This window comes from Erythrolamprus reginae, chromosome 6, assembly GCF_031021105.1.
Source record: "Erythrolamprus reginae isolate rEryReg1 chromosome 6, rEryReg1.hap1, whole genome shotgun sequence".
NCBI classification, from domain to species: domain Eukaryota; kingdom Metazoa; phylum Chordata; class Lepidosauria; order Squamata; family Dipsadidae; genus Erythrolamprus; species Erythrolamprus reginae.
In genome coordinates, this window is record NC_091955.1 from 6,380,809 (window position 1) to 6,400,662 (window position 19,854).

The 19,854-nt window shown below is 41.6% G+C and overlaps 1 protein-coding gene across 1 annotated transcript in view; it reads right to left on the reverse strand.

Moving 5' to 3' along the window:
- Nucleotides 1-19,854, reverse strand: part of CDHR3 (cadherin related family member 3) — a 49,580-nt gene that overhangs the window by 6,441 nt on the left and 23,285 nt on the right. The window contains 11 exon segments of the mRNA XM_070754697.1: nucleotides 473-521; nucleotides 1,203-1,234; nucleotides 3,384-3,397; nucleotides 5,939-6,120; nucleotides 7,201-7,445; nucleotides 9,521-9,692; nucleotides 12,159-12,388; nucleotides 15,156-15,254; nucleotides 15,384-15,486; nucleotides 17,702-17,867; nucleotides 19,297-19,486. Coding sequence (XP_070610798.1) covers nucleotides 473-521; nucleotides 1,203-1,234; nucleotides 3,384-3,397; nucleotides 5,939-6,120; nucleotides 7,201-7,445; nucleotides 9,521-9,692; nucleotides 12,159-12,388; nucleotides 15,156-15,254; nucleotides 15,384-15,486; nucleotides 17,702-17,867; nucleotides 19,297-19,486 — 1,482 coding nt within the window.

Sequence of the window (19,854 nt, forward strand, 5' to 3'; positions counted from 1 at the left end):
AGTCCAGAGGTGGGGTTTCGAGGACTTCCATGTTTTTGCAATGCTGCAATTTTGCTGAGGCTCCACTCGCTGGAAACCCCACCTCCGGACTTCAGTTGCCAGCGAAGCACCCATTTTTGTGCTGCTGGGATTCCCCTGCAGCATCACAAAAACATGGAAGTCCGGAGGTGGGGTTTCCCATGGAGGGGAGCCTCAGGGGAATCCCAGCAGTGCAAAAACGGGCGCTTCGGCTGGCAAAAGGGGTGAGTTTTGGGCTTGCACGCATTAATCGCTTTTCCATTGATTCCTATGGGAAACATTGTTTCGTCTTACAAACTTTTCACCTTACAAACCTCGTCCCGGAACCAATTAAGTTCGTAAGACGAGGTATCACTGTATTTGTTTTGGGGACATTCATCCCTTCCTCTAATGAGACTTAAACCGTTTTCCTCTCAAAATCGATTTGCTCTTTCTCAGCCTCCTTGCAATATACCTGGGTCTATTGCTTCCCCATCGAAAATAGGATTGAAATTGGTCAATTCCTAAAAAGGAAAATAAAAGCACAGTTATTTATTATTTTATTAATTGGATTTCCATGCCTCGGGGCGGCTCACGACATATAATATACAGTATAGAGTTAAAGAAATGAGGAAAAAATAGCTGACCAGCAGGGAATCAAGGACAATTCTACAATCTATATTTCCCCCCACTTCCCCTCTTTTTCAGGTTATAATAACAATAATAACAACAACAATAGAGTTGGAAGGGACCTTGCCTAGGCAGGAAACCCTACACAACAGATGGTTATTCAACGTCTTCTTAAAAACCTCCAGTGAGAAAGCATTCACAACTTCTGGAGGCAAGCTGTTCCACTGGTTAATTGTTCTAACTGTCAGGAAATTTCTCCCTAGTTCTAAGTTGCTTCTCTCCTTGTTTAGTTTCCACCCATTGCTTCTTGTTCCACCTTCAGGTGCCTTGGAGAATAGGTTGACTCCTTCTTCTTTGTGGCAACCCCTGAGATATTGGAACACTGCTATCATGTCTCCCCTGGTCCTTCTTTTCATTGAACTAGCCATGCCTAGTTCCTGCAACCGTTCTTCGTATGTTTTATCCTCCAGTCCCCTAATCCTCTTTGTTGCTCTTCTCTGCACTTTTTCTAGAGCCTCAACCTTCTTTTTGCATTGTGGCGACCAAAACTGAATGCAGTGTTAAAGCTTACTTACCCATATTACTTCTTCCTTCGCTTTTTTCTTTTCTGTAGGGGAAAAACAAAGTCCTCCAGACTTCAATTGCTATGTTTAGAAAATTTACAGCTATGCCGCCTCCGAACTGATTTAACTGTTCATAAAATCATACATCACAATGTTACTCCCTGTTAGTGGCTACTTCACCTTTAACAACAGCAACACGAGAGCACGCAATAGATACAAACTAAATGTAAATCGCTTCAAACTAGACGGCAGAAAATACGATTTCAGCAATAGAGGGGTCAACGCCTGGAATTCACTACCGGACTCTTGTTTCTTCCCCCAATTCCAAAATTTTCAACCTTACATTATCTACAATAGACCTCTCCCCTTTTCTAAGAGGTCTGTAAGGGGCGTGCATAAATACACCTTCGTGCCTACCATTCCTGTCCTAATGTCTTTTTTATCTGTTCTATCTCTACTTTATACTCATATTATGTTAAACATACTACAATACAATACTATATTTGTATGACAAATATTATTACTGTACACTGTCTTATTATTGCTGTTAGCCGTCCCGAGTCTCCAGAGAGGGGCGGCATACAAATCCAATAAATAATAATAATAAAAAATAAATAAATAAAATAAAATAATAATCTTTCTAATCTTTCACTTTATGAAACAAAGAACGGTTAAAAGTATCCAGCCAAGTGATATTCTCTACCGTAGGATGCCCAAATGAATTAAGTAGAACTTACTACATAAAGCCAAGAGTTGGAGACGTTCAACTCTGCGCTGCCTGCACATTTTCCTGTGTCCACTATGCGCATGCGTGCGGCCGAGCGAGATTTTGCTTCTGCGCATGTTCAGGAAGCAAAATCTCACGAGGGGAGATTTCGGCAATTTTCAGCTTTTGCGCATGCGCGGAAGCACAAATATCATCGAAAATCGCCAAAATCTCGCTCTGACGCGCATGAGCAGAAGCTAAATCTCACGTCAACGGGCACGCACAGGACCAATGGCCACACGTGCGCCCGCAACGGCTTCCGAGTGATCTGCCTGACTGGGCTCAGGCAATGCGTAACAGTCCAAGGAAAAGAAATCAAACACACACGTGCTCTTCTAATCAGCAAAGTTGTATTAAACAAACAAAAAAGTGTTACTCAAAACAGTCCTTAGTGTCAGGAAATAATGATAGTGCAAGGCGTAATTCAGCCAAATACAAAACACAGGAAAAAGCAAACAAAGACACGTGCCTGAAAAGGCTGGGTTGAAATCCAAAGGCACGGAACAGAAACTTCAGAGCAGGAACCACAAAATAACACAGATAAATAGCCACAGTTTGCCTTGGGCCTCTGTTCCCTTTTATACCTTTAGCCCTCATTAAGGGAACCACACCCAGCCCTCAGGATAAGAATCACACCCAGCCCAGGTGCTACTCTGATCACCTGTAATAATCCTTCAAGTGAGCCCTCCTTTGCATGGCTCTTCGGCTACGCATGTCTATGAATTGGTCTGCAGAGGAATCCAAGGAAGAGAGACTGTCTGAGGGACTGCATGCCAAATCCCCTGGGCTGTCTGCTGGGTCCTGCGTGCTGTCTGCCAACTCCTCTGAACCAGTGGCCTCATCCTCCTGGCTGTCTGCCACGTCTTCCTGGCTGTCAGCCAGGCTTTCGCACTCACTTTGTGCCGCATCTCTCCCATCTGTGGGAGCAACGGCTGGCCCAAGCCAAAACACAACACCGAGGGCACTCCATCACTGTCTAAGAGTACTTGAATTCACCTTCTCCTACTTTTTAGCCTGGTCCCTTAACCACTAGGCTGAACTTCCTTGGTGGCCAGCCTGCATTTATGGCCATTTGCAGTGTTTGCGATCATGATTTCTGACATTTTTTTCCAAAACTCAGTGTTTATTTCTAGTTTTCAAAGAGAAAAAAATACTCAATGAGCAAACAATGAGTTCACTTAATGATTACCGCGAAACAGGATCATCAAATTGGATTGGTCACATGGATGATCTATTTTACGACCGCCATAGCTTAGGCATGCTCCATTACAATCATAAGTGTGGGACTACTTGTATTCTGTTCAATTAGATATTAAATTCTGTGCTTCTAGATCAAACTGCCAATAAACTCTTTCATTTTTCGAAAACGTGGTGTTTCTTATTGACAATGCGGCAGTGTTTTAAGAAGAAAGAAAAGTGGTACGTACCTGGCATGTTCAACCTGTCATAAATTAAAAAATATATATATGTTATTACTAAAACAGTCATTAGGCAGTACAGTAAACAAAGCTGGATTGAAAAGTTATGGACAGCAATGACTTCAAATTTTGGAGGATTGCTCCAATTATTATTATTATTATTATTATTATTATTATTATTATTATTATTATTAATTTGATTTGTATGCTGCCCATCTCCGGAGACTCGGGGCAGCAAACAGCAATAATAAAACAATACTAAATAATAATCCAATACTAAAAACAGTTAAAAACCCATCATTATAAAAACCAAACATACGTACAGACATACCATGCATAAAATTGTAAAGGCCTAGGGGGAAAGAGTATCTTAATTCCCCTATGCCTGGCGGCAGAGGTGGGTTTTAAGAAGCTTACGAAAGGCAAGGAGGGTGGGGGCAATTCTAATCTCTGGGGGGAGTTGGTTCCAGAGGGCCGGGGCTGCCACAAAGGAGGCTCTTCCCCTGGGTCCCGCCAAGCGACATTGTTTGGTTGACGGGACCCGGAGAAGGCCCACTCTGTGGGACCTAACTGGTCGCTGGGATTCGTGCAGCAGAAGGCGGTCCCTGAGATAATCTGGTCCGGTGCCATGAAGGGCTTTATAGGTCATAACCAACACTTTGAATTGTGACCGGAAACTGATTATAACCTTCTAGAAACGGCAGACCTCTTAGACTTTCAAAGAGGCCAAATTGTTGGTGCTCGAATGGCAGGTCGCCCAGAAAGCAATGCAGGTGGATACTCAGAAGGCAGAGGAGAGGAGAGGAGAGCAGTGGAAATCTATGGGCTGTTCCTTGGGAAGGAAGAGCCACCGTTGTTAGCAAAGCCCCAATCTAACTCTGGGGATAAAAGGCAGGGGGCAGAGATGAATAGATGTGGCAGAGAAATATTCATCTTCTGTCCGGAAGGCCTTGTTAGCCTGTGGTGAAAGAGAAACATTTTGCCGGGGCTGCTGACGCTCCTAATAAAGGAATCTTTGAGTTCATTTCAGAGGCTTAACCAGTTTGGGGAGCTGGGTAAAAACACTGGCTCTATAAACTGCCTTGTCAATTTTAAATCTTAGATCCGTGGCTCCCCGACCGTTTGGGTACCAGGCAGATGGGGGTGGCAAACTCCTTAAAACCCACCTCTGCCGTCAGGCATGGGGAAATTGATTCCTCTGGGCCGTTTTCGCTTTATGTATGGTTTGTCTGAGATGTACCATGTTTCCCCGAAAAGAAGACACTGTCTTATATTAATTTTTGCTCCAAAAGTTGTGCTACGTCTTATTTTCAGGGGGTGCCTTATATTTCTCAAATAAGACAAATTCACAGGCAGAAAAGCTGACACCCCCAAAGAAAGTGTATAGTACGGTATACTGATTATGATACGGTACCTGTCAGTATGGCACCCACACACACAAACAACGGCACTTATATGGTACAACAGTGTACTCCCGCTATTGCAGCTTCCGGCCACCAGAGGAACTACAGTCTACGCACTGTAGTGGAGACTGTAATGGCAGTGAGACAGCAGCAGATTGTGTCTGCTGTACTGGACGGTACAAAGCGATGGAAGGGGCCAGCAAGGGATGCCACATTATTACGGTACCGCTATGAACAGCTTTGAATGGTACCGTATGTTTTTCCACCGTACCGTATGTAAACTTGACTACGCCTTATTTTCGGGGGGTGCCTTATATTAGCAAATTCTGCAAAACCTCTGACATGCCTTACTTTTGGGGTATGTCTTATTTTCGGGGAAACAGGGTATGACTATTTTTTATATTAAGGGGTTTTAAATTGTTTTTAACTATTGGATTTGTACTTTTTTTTTCGTGTTGTGAGCCGCTCCGAGTCTTCGGAGAGGAGCGGCATACAAATCTAATTAATAATAATAATAATAATAATAATAATAACAACAACAACAACAACAACAACAACAACCTCCGCTACTGGTGCTGATGGGCACACAGCTCGGAGTGACTGGTGGGTGCTCGTGTACGTCGGAGCGAGATTTGGCTTCTGTACAGAGAACAAATCTCATGAGAAGACACACAGGTGCGTGAGATTTCTGGGTTTTTTTGTTGACGCGCATCCATGGAAGCAGAAAACGGCCAAAAATCACCAAAATCTCATGCGGCCGCACATCCTCACGCAAGATTTTTCTTCCTACACATGCGCAGAAGGCAAATCTCGCTCTAGTATGTGCGCCCACCTGCTGGTCACCCGGAACAGCGCGCCAGCTCCATTTTCATTACTGGAATGCCATTCCCCCTCCCCCTGTTCTGGTAGCAAGCTGATACTGGTACCAGGGACCGGTTCCACGGAGAGAGGTTTTCCCGCAGACCAGAAGGGATGTGGTTTCATGCGCCACCTGAATCCTGCAGATGGGGGCTTTGCTTGTTTGCACAGCCTGATTTTTGGCATGTTGTGGCCCCGTGCGGGATCACAAACTTGGGACTGGGGACCCCTGTCTCAGAGAGTAGCGCAAAGCACTGGGAAGCGGTATATACGTCTCAGTGCTGTTGCTATTGCTATACTTACAGTGGCTTTGCGTCCGGTTTGGGTTTTGGCGGGCAGCAGGAACGGAGGTATTTTGCCAGCAAAACGGTTAGATATCCGAGCAACCCCAGCAGCAATAAACTGCCAAGGAGTATGAAAAACGGCACATACCAAGCCGATGGAGCATAAGCGTTTTCTTTGGTGGTCACAATGGTCACCCCAGGCTTGTAAGGAAGGAAATAAAAAGGGGATGTTGGAAACAAAATTGTTCGAAGTTTCATTTTAATCATTATCTAGAACTGAACTTTTATAGCCATGAAAGGAAATTGAGCTACTTGCCTAATCTGTTATCCTACCGAACCTTGTGGGTTCAGTACAAAACCTGAAAACGTTACTGTGCTCCTCAACCAATAATGCTGTCTATCATTTGTCCTTTTTGTGGCTCTTCAAATACCGTGGTACCTATACTTATGAACTTAATTCGTTCCGTGACCAGGTTCTTAAGTAGAAAAGTTTGAAAGAAGCAGCAATTTTTCCCATAGGAGTCAATGTAAAAGCAAATAATGTGTGCGATTGAGGAAACCACAGGGAGGGTGGAGACCGTTTCCTCCCAGGAGATTCCTAGACAGGCCCCATGGAGGCTTCTCCCCACCTTTTCCGGCCTTGTTTCCTCCCAGGAGATTCCTAGAGAGGCCCCAAGGAGGCTTCTCCTTGCCTTTTCCGGTTACAGTTTCGGAGGCTCGGATTTGTAAGTGGAAAATGATTCTTGAGAAGAGGCAAAAAAATCTTGAACACCTGGTTCTTATCTGGAAAGGTTTGTAAGTAGAGGTGTTCTTAGGTAGAGGTGCCACTGTATAATTAATCGCAGTCCGGTCATATGATTGTGGACTCCATCTTGGTTCTGTTTTGTGATGGAATCTCCATTTAACAAATACCTTTTTTAAAATATATTGAGGCTAAAAAATGGGAAGGAGACCAACAAAGAAAGGATAATAACCTCCTCTTAAGGCCCATGAAAAGTAGAGGTGTTCTTAGGTAGAGGTACCACTGTAATGTGACTTAATCAACTGAAAAAGAGTCCAAGCACCTATTTGAATACTTATCTTGGTCAGTAAACCATTCCCACCCAGTCACACAACCTATAAGCCACCCCATTCATATTATTGTCAAGCCACTCCCAATTGATCACATGACCATCAAGCCACACCCACACAATAAGACACGCCCACAGTGGGGTAGTCAATTTTTGTTCAGCCCTTCACTGCTTTCATCCCAAATCAATTAGTATAAAAGCCCAAACTTACTGTTGTAGGAATGACAGTGGTTGGATCTGGAATAACTCGGACGGTCAACTTTACTGTGCCGTTTCGAATATGGACCGAGGTTCTTTCAGAACTTGATAACAGGTTATCATCCGTTACGGTAACCAACAGCGGGTATTCCCAAACCTTGTCCACTCCTGACATATAGTCAAATGGACTGGTCAGGACTAACCTTGAGATATTGGAACCAGCCTTGGGTGAGAAGTCAAAATGGTTATTCACGTTCCCTAAAAGCAGAGCCGAAGACAAAATGAGGACAGATAAATGAAGTTTAATTCATTGGAAGAAGAGCCCTTCACTACTCCACTCAAACAGAACACCCTATGAGACTAGACTTTCAATCCTGGGCCTAGAAAGTTTAGAACTAAGACGCCTTAAACAAGATCTAAGTATTGCCCATAAGATCATATGCTGCAACGTCCTGCCTGTCGGCGACTACTTCAGCTTCAACCACAACAACACAAGAGCACACAACAGATTTAAACTTAATATTAACCGCTCCAAACTTGTCTGTAAAAAATATGACTTCAGTAACCGAGTTGTCGAAGCGTGGAACTCATTACCGGACTCCATAGTGTCATCCCCAAACTCCCAACACTTTACCCTTAGATTATCTACGGTTGACCTATCCAGATTCCTAAGAGGTCACTAAGGGGCGAGTACAAGTGCACTAGAGTGCCTTCCGTCCCCTGTCCTATTGCTCTCCTATATCTCCTATACCTTTCTTCTATTCCTATATCTCTTCTTCTATTCTTTCATTGATATGTTCTATTACTATACCTTTTTTATTATTTCTTACATATATTTTACTATGAGTATCTCCTCTATAACCTTCATCATGTATTTTCTATGTGTATATAGATATATACCCACTAAAACCCTAATTGTGTATTGGACAAAATAAATAAATAAATAATTTTTTTTAAAAAGATGGCGGATAGGACAAATGATTGCAGAGAATTGTGAATATCTAATCTAGCAAAGAGAAGGACCAGGGGAGACACACAATAGCATTCTTCCAATATCTTAGGGGTTGCTACAAAGAAGAGTGAGTCAAGCTATTCTCTAAAGCACTTGAGGGTAGGACAAGAAGCAATGGGTGGAAACTAAACTAGGAGACAAGCAACTTAGAATTAAGGAGAAATTTCCTGACAGTGAGAACAATTAATCATGGAACAACTTGTCTCCAGAAGTTGTGAATGCTCCAACAAATGAAGTTTTTAAGAAGATGTTGGATATTCATTTGTCTGAAGTACCGTAGTGTAGGGTTTCCTACTTGGGCACAGGGTTGGACTAGAAGACCTTCAAGGTCCTTTCCAACTCCGTTATTCTATTCTATTCTATTCTATTCTGTTCTCTTCTCTTCTCTTCTATTGTACTCCAGTCTACTTTACTCTACACTACTCTACTCTATTCTTTGGGACAACATGTATTATAATATACACTGATAAAAAAAAATAAAGGGAACACTTAAACAACACAATATCACTCTAAGTAAATCAATCTTCTGTGAAATCAAACTGTCCACTTAGGAAGCAACACTGATTGACCATCAATTTCACCTGCTGTTGTGCACATTCAACTTTCTTTCTTTCTTTCTTTCTTTCTTTCTTTCTTTCTTTCTTTCTTTACTTCTTTACTTCTTTACTTAACTACCTACCTACCTATTTATTTATTTATTTATTTATTGGATTTGTATGCTGCCCCTCTCCATAGACTCGGGGGGGCTAACAACAGTGATGAAAAACAGCATGTAACAATCCAATACTAAAACAACTAAAAACCCTTGTTATAAAACCAAACATACACACAAACATACCATGCATAAATTGTAGAAGCCTAGGGGGAAAGAATATCTCAGTTCCCCGATGCCTGACGGCAGAGGTGGGTTTTAAGGAGCTTACAAAAGGCAAAGAGGGTTTGGGCAATTCTAGTCTCTGGGGGGAGTTGGTTCCAGAGGGCCGGGGCCACCACAGAGAAGGCTCTTCCCCTGGGTCCCGCCAAACGACATTGTTTAGTTGACGGGACTTGGAGAAGGCCCACTCTGTGGGACCTAACTGGTCGCTGGGATTCGTGCGGCAGAAGAAAGTGTTCCGTACAGAACAACGTATTCCGTGAGAATATTTCATTCATTCAGATCTAGGATGTGTTCTTTGAGGGTTTATTTATTTATTTATTATTTAGATTTGTATGCCGCCCCTCTCCGCGAACTCGGGGTTCCCTTTATTTATTTATTTTTGAGCAGTATATATTCTACCAGCAAGTAATGACATAAGGTATTCAAAGATGAAGTATAAAATACCTGCCGTGATAGTATATCGGAATGACTGTGGAGTTGAATCCCGGTCCACGCAGGTAATTTGGAAACTATTAATAATGCCCAAACTTAGATCCACTGGCACTTCCAGCAACTGTCCATCAGGGGTACATATGGGTGGCTCATCGTTTGCTTCAAGGACATTTATTATTATTATCTAAAGAAATATTTGGGTTAGTTTCTATGTTCATAGATGTTTAAACAGTGATGTTATGTTGTCACAAATGGTTTGAATCCGATCCCTTTTGAATTCTGTTGGTGAACAGTGCAGTCGGGCAGTAGGGAAAGAAAGTAGGATGCTTGGCTGCATAGCTAGAGGTATCACAAGCAGGAAGAGGGAGATTGTGATCCCGCTGTTTAGAGTGCTGGTGAGACCACATTTGGAATAATACTGTGTTCAGTTCTGGAGACCTCACCTACAAAAAGATATTGACAAAATTGACGGGCTACAAGAATGGTGGAAAGTCTTAAGCCTAAAACGTATCAGGAAAGACTTAATGAACTCAATCTGTATAGTCTGGAGGACAGAAGAAAAAGATTTAAATAAGGTCCAGGAGGGAAGTGTTTTTAATAGGAAAGTGAACACAAGAACAAGGGGACACAATCTGAAGTTAGTTGGGGAAAAGATCAAAAGCAACATGAGAAAATATTATTTTACTGAAAGAGTAGTATATCCTTGGAACAAACTTCCAGCAGACGTGGTTGATAAATCCACAGTAACTGAAGTTAAACATGCCTGGGATAAACATATATCCATCCTATGATAAAATACAGAAAATAGTATAAGGGCAGACTAGATGGATCATGAGGTCTTTTTCTGCCGTCAGACTTCTATGTTTCTATGTTTCTAATGATAATGATAATAATGTGTTTTTTCAATCTTGTCAGCTTTTAAGGTGGGTTGACTACAATACCCAGAATTCATGCTTTTATGGTGGGTGGACTACAGTACCCAGAATTTATGCTGAGGTCTTTTTCTGCCGTCAGTCTTCTATGTTTCTGTTTGTCTGGCGCTAATTTATTATTGAATATTAATTGACTAGATTCTAGATCAAGAAATCTTTTAAACTGCAACTTAATAAATGAGTCTGACTGTTTGTGGCTACGTAATAACTCTAGGCTGATGACTTGTTTAACTCCACCCTGTTGTGAATGGTCCCCAACCAGCTCAGTTAGTGACAAATTCTTCTTCTTCTTTTTTTTTAAATAAAGTTTTTATTTACAAGGACAAATACAATAAATACATTTAATTTCAAATAACAGTGTAGACATGTCGAGATACAAGGAGAAAGAAAAAAAAAGAGAATTGGATAATTGGAAGATTAAAAACAAAAATTATATGTCAAATTATGGTCTAGACAGTATGCATTTAACAGGAAACAGAAACAGACAAACACACAGACGAACAGAAAGAAAGAGAAAGAAAAAGAAAGAAAGAAGAGGAGAACAAACGAAAGGAAAGGGCGGGCGGGTGTACTGTATTGATCTGTATTGGAATTATGAACTAGAAGTATTCTCAGTAGCTCATTCCCTTATATCTAATATTTTAGATTATAAATAAATAAGTGAAAGTGTTGAATAAATCAAAATAAGGAGATTTTAAGAAAGCCAGTCTAATTTTAACATATATCGATGTCTCATACATCCATTTAGAAGAAAAGGAAAGATTTGACACCAGATATGTATCTATTTAAATATATAAAGTTCTTAACATTTATTGGGCGAGTTGTTCTTTTTTTTCTAACCAGCGATAGAAGGGATCCCAGCAGTTATTGAATGAGGACTCATCATTATTTCTAATTTCCAGAGTTAATGTGACAAATTCTGAGGACGACGAATCAGCTCCATCTTGGTACCTGAGGCCAATGTTCTTGACAGCTGAGTCAGAGAGTGAGAGAGAGTTGGAACCTGGGGAACCTCCAGAGACTGTAGAAACCCCAATGATAGTAACGTCTGAGGAGGAGGGAGACATGGGCGACCAGGAGCCCCTATTAGATGCCCAGGTCAGAAGGTCACAAAGCAGACAGGAATAACTTTATGGGGGAAAGTTCTAGAAGGTGATATCTCTATGAAAGAAAGTCTAGACAGTGAATATCTCAAGGAAACAGTTGACCACACGCAGGCAGTATATAAGTGAGGATTTAGGGGTAAAGAGGTGTGGAGGTTCAACATTTGTATGATGGAGATCCTAGATCTGAGGTTCCAGAAATGCTTTGCTGGCAAACTGCTGTTATCCCTTTAAGTTCATTGTGCAGAGATGCAGCTGTCTGAAGGAAATCTGAAGATTCGTGAGTGTGTGTTTAAAAAACATTAGAAAACTGAAGAATGTCTAAATTTATCTTTATCTATTAGACAACTTTGACCAGGAACACTACCAATGTGAACTAAAAGCCTGCAGATGCTTTGTACAAATCATTTTTAAATATAGATGTGTTTTGGTTTGAATTTTCTGTGAATTTTGTTCCGATCCGATTAGGCCTAAGCAGAACAGATTCCCAACTTATTCTCCCACCCCAGCGTACGTGTTACTTCTGGCAAGTCCTTCTGTGTTTACCATAAAGAGGCAAGAAAAGTCGATCGCAAAGAACGATAAGCCCCGTTTTATGCTGGCTTGTTTACTCACGGAGGTATTTGCAATGCGGCCATCGTTGTCGGAAGCTCTCACTTGGAGGGTGTGCACTCGCTGTGATTCATAGTCTAATTGCTTGGTGTTCTCCAAAGTGCCCAACCGGGCATCAATTACAAATAAGTCTGTCACCCCTCCACCACTTTCTCCGGACAAAATGAAGTAAGAAATTCCGGTGGGAGGCAAATCCTTGTCAGTAGCAAGCACTGTTCCGATATAAGAGGTTGCTGAAATGAAATAGTGGCACATTGTTATTGTTATTGTTGTTATTGTTAATTAGATTTGTATGCCGCCCCTCTCCGTAGACTCGGGGCGGCTCACAACAACAAAGACAATGTAAGAACAAATCTAATAATTTAAAAAACATTAAAAAACCCATTATTAAAAGCAAGCATACACACAAACATACCATACATTAAGATGACAGGCATGTAGTTTTTGGGTGTAAATGATGTGTTTAGAGATTGCGGAGGCTTTAGAAATTATACCAAAACAAGTCAGAAGGATAGCTACTGTCTGGTCAACTTCCTACCCATTTTTTAACGCAGATCTGTAAATCAGGGTTATCCGTGTGACTGAAGCCACATCCTTTATCAGGAATATCCAACCTTGGCCGCTTTAAGACTTGTGGACTTCAACTCCCAGAATCCCTCAGTCAGCTTTGGGAATTCTGGGAAATGAAGTCCACAAGTCTTAAAATGGTCATGATTTGACACCTCTCAGAGTGATGGGCTCCTACAGGTTGGGTCACGTGCGCAGAACCGGTAGAAAAAATTTGTATTTGTTTTCTTTTTTTCCCTTCTGGGCTCTGGGTATGTTTTTCCTATTGCAGTAAATGAGGTTGAGTGTGTATAATTTTTTTAAAAAGCTGTGTGTTTGCGTGTGTGTACAGACACATAGAGTTTATATAATAATGTATATATTTGTGTGTCTGTGTGTAATATATATGCAGCCGCGTGAGCAGTTTTGGGCCTTCCAAGGCATGCCCATATCTCTCCATCACTCTGCGGACTGCATTGGCTGCCGATTGGTTTCCTGACACAATTCAAAGTGTTGGTTATGACCTATAAAGCCCTACATGGCATCGGACCAGACTATCTCCGAGACCGCCTTCGGCCGCACGAATCCCAGCGACCGATGAGGTCCCACAGAGTTGGTCTCCTTAGGGTCCTGTCAACCAAACAATGTCGGCTGGCGGGACCTAGGGGAAGAGCCTTCTCTGTGGCGGCCCCGGCCTTCTGGAATCAACTCCCCCCAGAGATTCGCACTGCCCACACCCTCCATGCCTTGTGCAAGAATTTAAAAACAGATCTTCTGCCACCAGGCCTGGGGACATTATACCTTCCCCTGTCCAGCAAATGTTGTTAGTGTGATTATTGAATGAATGATAATGAATGTTTTTAAAGTTAGAATTTTAAGAACCTTTTAGTATTTTAATTGAATAACTATACTGTTGTGTTTCGTTATATGTTGTGAGCCACCCCGAGTCCATGGAGAGGGGCGGCATACAAGTCCAATAAATAAATAAATACATAAATAAATTAATTAAATAGTATATTTTGGATGTTCAGGAATAGTAAATAGATAGGGAAATTGTCTCTCTTTGAGGCGAGGAGAGGCCAGGCACCCTAACCCAAACCCTTGATGTGAGGGACGTCAAGTTGGCCACCTTTAAGCCAGTCACGTGACTTTTAAGCCACCCCGGTCACATGATCATTAAGCCACTCCCACCTGGTCACATGGCCAGCAAGCCACACCCACAAAATAAGCCACGCCCACAGCGTGGTAGTAAATTGTTTTGCAGCCGTATAAAGTATATACAAAATGGTAAAGTCCCATGGATATTACAGGGGTCCTCAACTTAAAACAGTTCATTTAGTGACCATTCAAAGTTACAACAGCTCCAAAAAGTGAATTCAAGTTTTTTGGGGGGTTTTAAAGGAACTCGTTTGGGAAACATTACTGTTTTCACTCAATTGCTTTATTTACATAGTGAGAGTAAGAGATGTTTGTTTTGTTTCCTTGACAGCCAGAAAGTTTTCAAAACTTTTTTTTGAAGTGGAAGTAATAGGTGTATATTAGATTCTGAAGAAGGTTCAAGTTACACTTTATTCCAGCGGTTTATTTGGTGTTAAAGAAACATTCACCTCAGGGGTTAAATGCTCCCGGTTCCTTGTGTCTATTGGTCGTCGTAGAGCCAGTCGCGAAGGGAACATGAGGCTCCGCCCACTTGCCCGGATGCCGCCATTTTGGTCCTTTTACCCTCTGCGCATGCCCAAAATGCTTTGCGCATGCACAGAGGGTAAAAGAACCAAAATGGCGGTGTACTTATTTATTTTATTTATTGATTGATTTATTTTGTCCAATACACAATGAGGGTTTTAGTGGGTATACCCATAGTAAAATACATGATGAAGGTTATAGAGGAGATACTCATGGTAAAATATATCTAAGAAATAATAGAAAAGAAGATATAGGAACAGAACATATCAATGAAAGAATAGAAGAAGAGATATAGGAATAGAAGAAAGGTATAGGAGATATAGGAGAGCAATAGGACAGGGGACAGAAGGCACTCTAGTGCACTTGTACTCGCCCCTTACTGACCTCTTAGGAATCTGGATAGGTCAACCGTAGATAATCTAAGGGTAAAGTGTTGTGGGTTTGGGGATGACACTATGGAGTCTGGTAATGAGTTCCACGCTTGGACAACTCGGTTACTGAAGTCATATTTTTTACACTCAAGTTTGGAGTGCTTAATATTAAGGACGAGTGGGAGTGTATTAAGGAGAGTGGGCGTAGCTTCACACTCCCTTCGCAACTGGCTCTCCGACTATCGATAGACACGAGCAAAACAGCAGCCTTTCATCCGTGATTCACCCTGGTGAAACTCTCTGTATGGCTGATACCGAACAAGGGGGTAGAATCGGCATTCATTTGAGAGACTTCTATTTTATAGCCTTGATATTTCAAAAAAAAGCCATCGTAACTTACACGGCACTAATTCCGATACATTAAAAATGTACAAAGAGCTGCTGAAGACTGGATCAAACTCATTCACCGGCTCAATGTTGACATAAATGTAGATCGGTTCTGTAAATACAGCAAGTAAGAAAAACATGAAACATGACACAGAAATAAGAGCCCCATTTAAAGATATTCCCCCCCCCTCAGAAAAAGACTCAGGGAAAAATGGAACAAGAAAGAAAAATTAATACTAACCAGAAAAGAAAGGGTCCGAAATATCCTGGATGACAATATTCAAAATATATTGTTGGAGTGCACTTCCATCTGTTGTGTTTTCCAAGTCTACATTTCCTGTAAGCTTAAAGGAACATACTACTTTTAAAGGCAGTCCTCGAATTATGACGGCAAAATCACCTCGAGGCTCGACTACTGTAACGCTCTCTACATGGGGCTATCTTTGAAAAGTGTTCGGAAACTTCAGGTCGTGCAGAATGCAGCTGCGAGAGCAATCATGGGCTTTCCCAAATATGCCCAAATCACACCAACACTCCGCAGTCTGCATTGGTTGCCGATCAGTTTCCGTTCACAATTCAAAGTGTTGGTTATGACCTATAAAGCCCTTCATGACACCGGGCCAGATTATCTCCGGGACCGCCTTCTGCCGCACGAATCCCAGCAATCAGTTAGGTCCCACAGAGTGGGTCTTCTCCTGGTCCCGTCAACTAAACAATGTCGGTTGGTGGGGCCCAGGGGAAGAGCCTTCTCTGTGGCGGCCCCAACCCTCTGGAACCAGCTCCCCCCTGAGATTAGAACTGCCCCCACCCTCCTTGCCTTTCATAAACTCCCCAAAACCCACCTCTGCCGTTAGGCATGAGGGAACTAAGATAATCTTTCCCCCTAGGCTTCTACAATTTATGCACAGTATGTTTGTATGTATGATTGGTTTTATAACAAGGGTTTATAGTTGTTTTAGTATTGGATTTTGACATTCTGTTTTTGTCACTGTTGTTAGCCACCCCGAGTCCACGGAGAGAGGCGGCATACAAATAAATAAATAAACAAACAAACAAACAAACAAACAAACAAATAAATAAATAAATGACACTGCGACCGTCATAAATGTGAGCTGGTTGCTAAGGGTCCGAATTTTGATCATGTGATCATAGAGATCAGGGGTGGGTTACACTGACCTTCGCCACCAATTCACATGGCGATGTTTCGTGCGGCCATGGCTTAAAATTCTGGTTTGAAGGATATTTTTGATACCTTTCTTGTAATTGTTGATACTGATAAGACACGTCCCCACATTCAATTCTTAAACTGGTTTTTAATGCTGCTTTTAATGGGAGACACTTCCCCTCACTGCACTTCCATCACTCTACTAAACAAATAATTCCCCCAACACTGTCAAACTTTTTACTAAGTCTGCACTTCTATTTCTACTAGTTTTTTCTCATCATTCCTATCACCCTTTCTCCCCCCACTTACAACTGTATGACTGTAATTTGTTGCTTGTATCCTAAGATTTTTATTAATATTGATTGTTTCCTCATTGCTTATTTCACCCCTATGACAATCATTAAGTGTTGTACATCATGATTCTTGACAAATGTACCTTTTTCTTTTATGTACAAAGACAAATTCCTTGTGTGTCCAATCACACTTGGCCAATAAAATTCTATTCTATTCTATTCTATTCTATTCTATTCTATCGTATCTTCAACACTCCGTGGCCTGTATTGGCTGCCAATCAGTTTCCGGTCACAATTTAAAGTGTTGGTCATGACCTTTAAAGCCGTACATGGCATTGGACCAGAGTACCTCCGGAACCACCTGCTACCGCACGAATCCCAGCGGCCGATAAGGTCCCACAGAGTTGGCCTTCTCCGGGTCCCGTCGACTAAACAATGTCATCTGGTGGGCCCCAGGGGAAGAGCCTTCTCTGTGGCAGCCCCGGCCCTCTGGAACCAACTCCCCCCAGAGATTAGAATTGCCCCCACCCTCCTTGCCTTTCGTAAACTGCTTAAAACCCACCTTTGCCGCCAGGCATGGGGGAATTGAGATACTCTTTCCCCCTAGGCCTTTACAATTTTACGCATGGTATGTCTGTATGTATGTTTGGTTTTTATAATAATGGGTTTTTAACTGTTTTTTAGTATTGGATTATTATTATATGCTGTTTTATTATTGCTGTTAGCCGCCCCGAGTCTGCGGAGAGGGGCGGCATACAAATCCAATAAATAATAATAATAATAATAATAATAATAATAATAATAATATTTTTATTAATATTGATTGTTTCATCATTGCTTATTTGACCCCTATGACAATCATTAAGTGTTGTACCACATGATTCTTGACAAATGTATCTTTTTCTTTTATGTACAAAGACAAATTCCTTGTGTGTCCAATCACACTTGGCCAATAAAATTCTATTCCATTCCATTCCATTCCATTCCATTCCATTCCATTCCATTCCATTCCATTCCATTCCATTCCATTCCATTGATTGTATTTGAATAGACACTCCCGTTCTCCAACTTTAAACAATATTGAAGAGTGAATTAGCAGACCTTAATTATTCCGGAATGAGGAGGATCCTGGGTAAACTTATGACTTCCAACTCCAGATAGTTCAGTGAAGTTAAACAAATTGTGTGGAGATTCCGCATCTTTATCTTGGCAATAATTCTTCAAATTGAGTTCAAAGCCAGGGGAGGCCGTTTCGAGAATTACCACCCTATATAAGAAAAACAAATTAGCTATTTATTTCTGATTTTCTGGTTCTTTGCCTACCTTTCCTAAATGTTTAAAACGACATTGCCCTAATGTCTTGTGTGTTAGAAGTTGCAAGGATGTATGTTTTTTGTGTTATCACTGTTATTACTGATTTTTGTTATTAGATTTTAACTTTTTAAAATTGTTGCTGTATTTATTCCTATTGTTAGCCACTCAGGGTCCGTTTGGAATGAGCGGCATATAAATGCAATAAATACAATAAAATAAATAATAGAAGGTTTTTTTTGCAGGGAATAGGATCGTATCAAAAAAGAGACGAGAGTAGGGGCAACTGAAAAAGTATTTTAATAACCTTTCATGGGCCTTAAGAGGAGGTTATTATCCTTTTTTTGCTGGCCTCCTTCCCACTTTTTAGCCTCAATATATATTTTTTAAAGGTATTCGTTAAGTAGAGATTACAACACAAAACAGAACCAAGATGGAGTCCACAATCATATGTCCGGACTGCAATTAATTATACAGTGGTACCTCTACCTAAGAACGCCTCTACTCACGAAATTTTCTAGATAAGAACTGGGTGTTCAAGATTTTTTTGGCCTCTTCTCAAGAACCATTTTCCACTTACAAACCCGAGCCTCCGAAACTGTAACCGGAAAAGGCATGGAGAAGCCTCCGTGGGGCCTCTCTAGGAGTCTCCTAGGAGGAAACAGGGCCGGAAAAGGCAGGGAGAAGCCTCCGTGGGGCCTCTCTAGGAATCTCCTGGGAGGAAACAGGGCTGGAAAAGGCAGGGAGAAGCCTCCGTGGGGCCTCTCTAGGAATCTCCTAGGAGGAAAGAGAGCCGGAAAAGGCAGGGAGAAGCCTCCATGGGGCCTCTCTAGGAATCTCCTGGGAGGAAAGAGGGCCAGAAAAGGTGGTGAGAAGCCTCCATGGGGCCTCTCTAGGAATCTCCTGGGAGGAAACGGCCTCCACTCTCCCTGTGGTTTCCCCAATCGTACACATTATTTGCTTTTACATTGATTCCTATGGTAAAAATGGCTTCTTCTTGCAAACTTTTCTACTTAAGAACCTGGTCACGGAATGAATTAAGTTCGTAAGTAGAAGTACCACTGTACAGGTAGTTCTTGACTTATGACCACAACTGTCCCCAAATTCCTGTTGCTAAGCAAGGTGGTTGTTAAGTGAGTTTTGCCCCATTTTACAACCTTTGCTGCCTGCAGTTGTTAAGCAAATCACCACGTCTGTTAAGTCAGCATCATAGTTGTTAAGTGAATCTGGCTTTCCCTATCGATTTTGCTTGTTGGAAGGTCGTAAAAGGGGATCACGTGACCCAGGGACCCTGTAACCATTGTAAATATGAGTCAGTTACCCAGCGCCGGAATCTTGATCAACCCTGAATAGTCTCTTCTGTCAGTAGCATAAAATATTCTTACCTGTGGTTGTACTGTGTGCATTCGGGCGGAAGGTCATTGATATCTTCAATAAATATGAAAATTTCGGTTTCAGCCGTTCTTCCACGGGTGGGACTATCCACAACGCGAATGGTCAGAGATATATTGGGATTGGACCTGATGGGATCAGTGTCACGATCTAGCCGGACGGACACCAAGACCATGCCTGTCACTAAACCAGAAATAAGCCGTAAGGGTTTCCAGGTACCATCACAGACATAGCTTTTGATTACGACAAAAAGAGTCTTCGGAGAGGGGCAGCATACAAATCTAATAAATTATTCATTATTATTATTATTATTATTATTATTATTATTACTATTATTTACTTACTTACTTACTTACTTACTTACTTACTTACTTACTTACTTACTTACTTACTTACTTACTTACTTACTTACTTATTGGATTTATATGCCGCCCCTCTCCAAAAACTCGGGGCGGCTAACAGCATACAATAATAATCCAATACTAAAAGCGAATTAAAAACCCCTTAATATACAAAATCAAACATACATACAAACATACCATGCATACAAT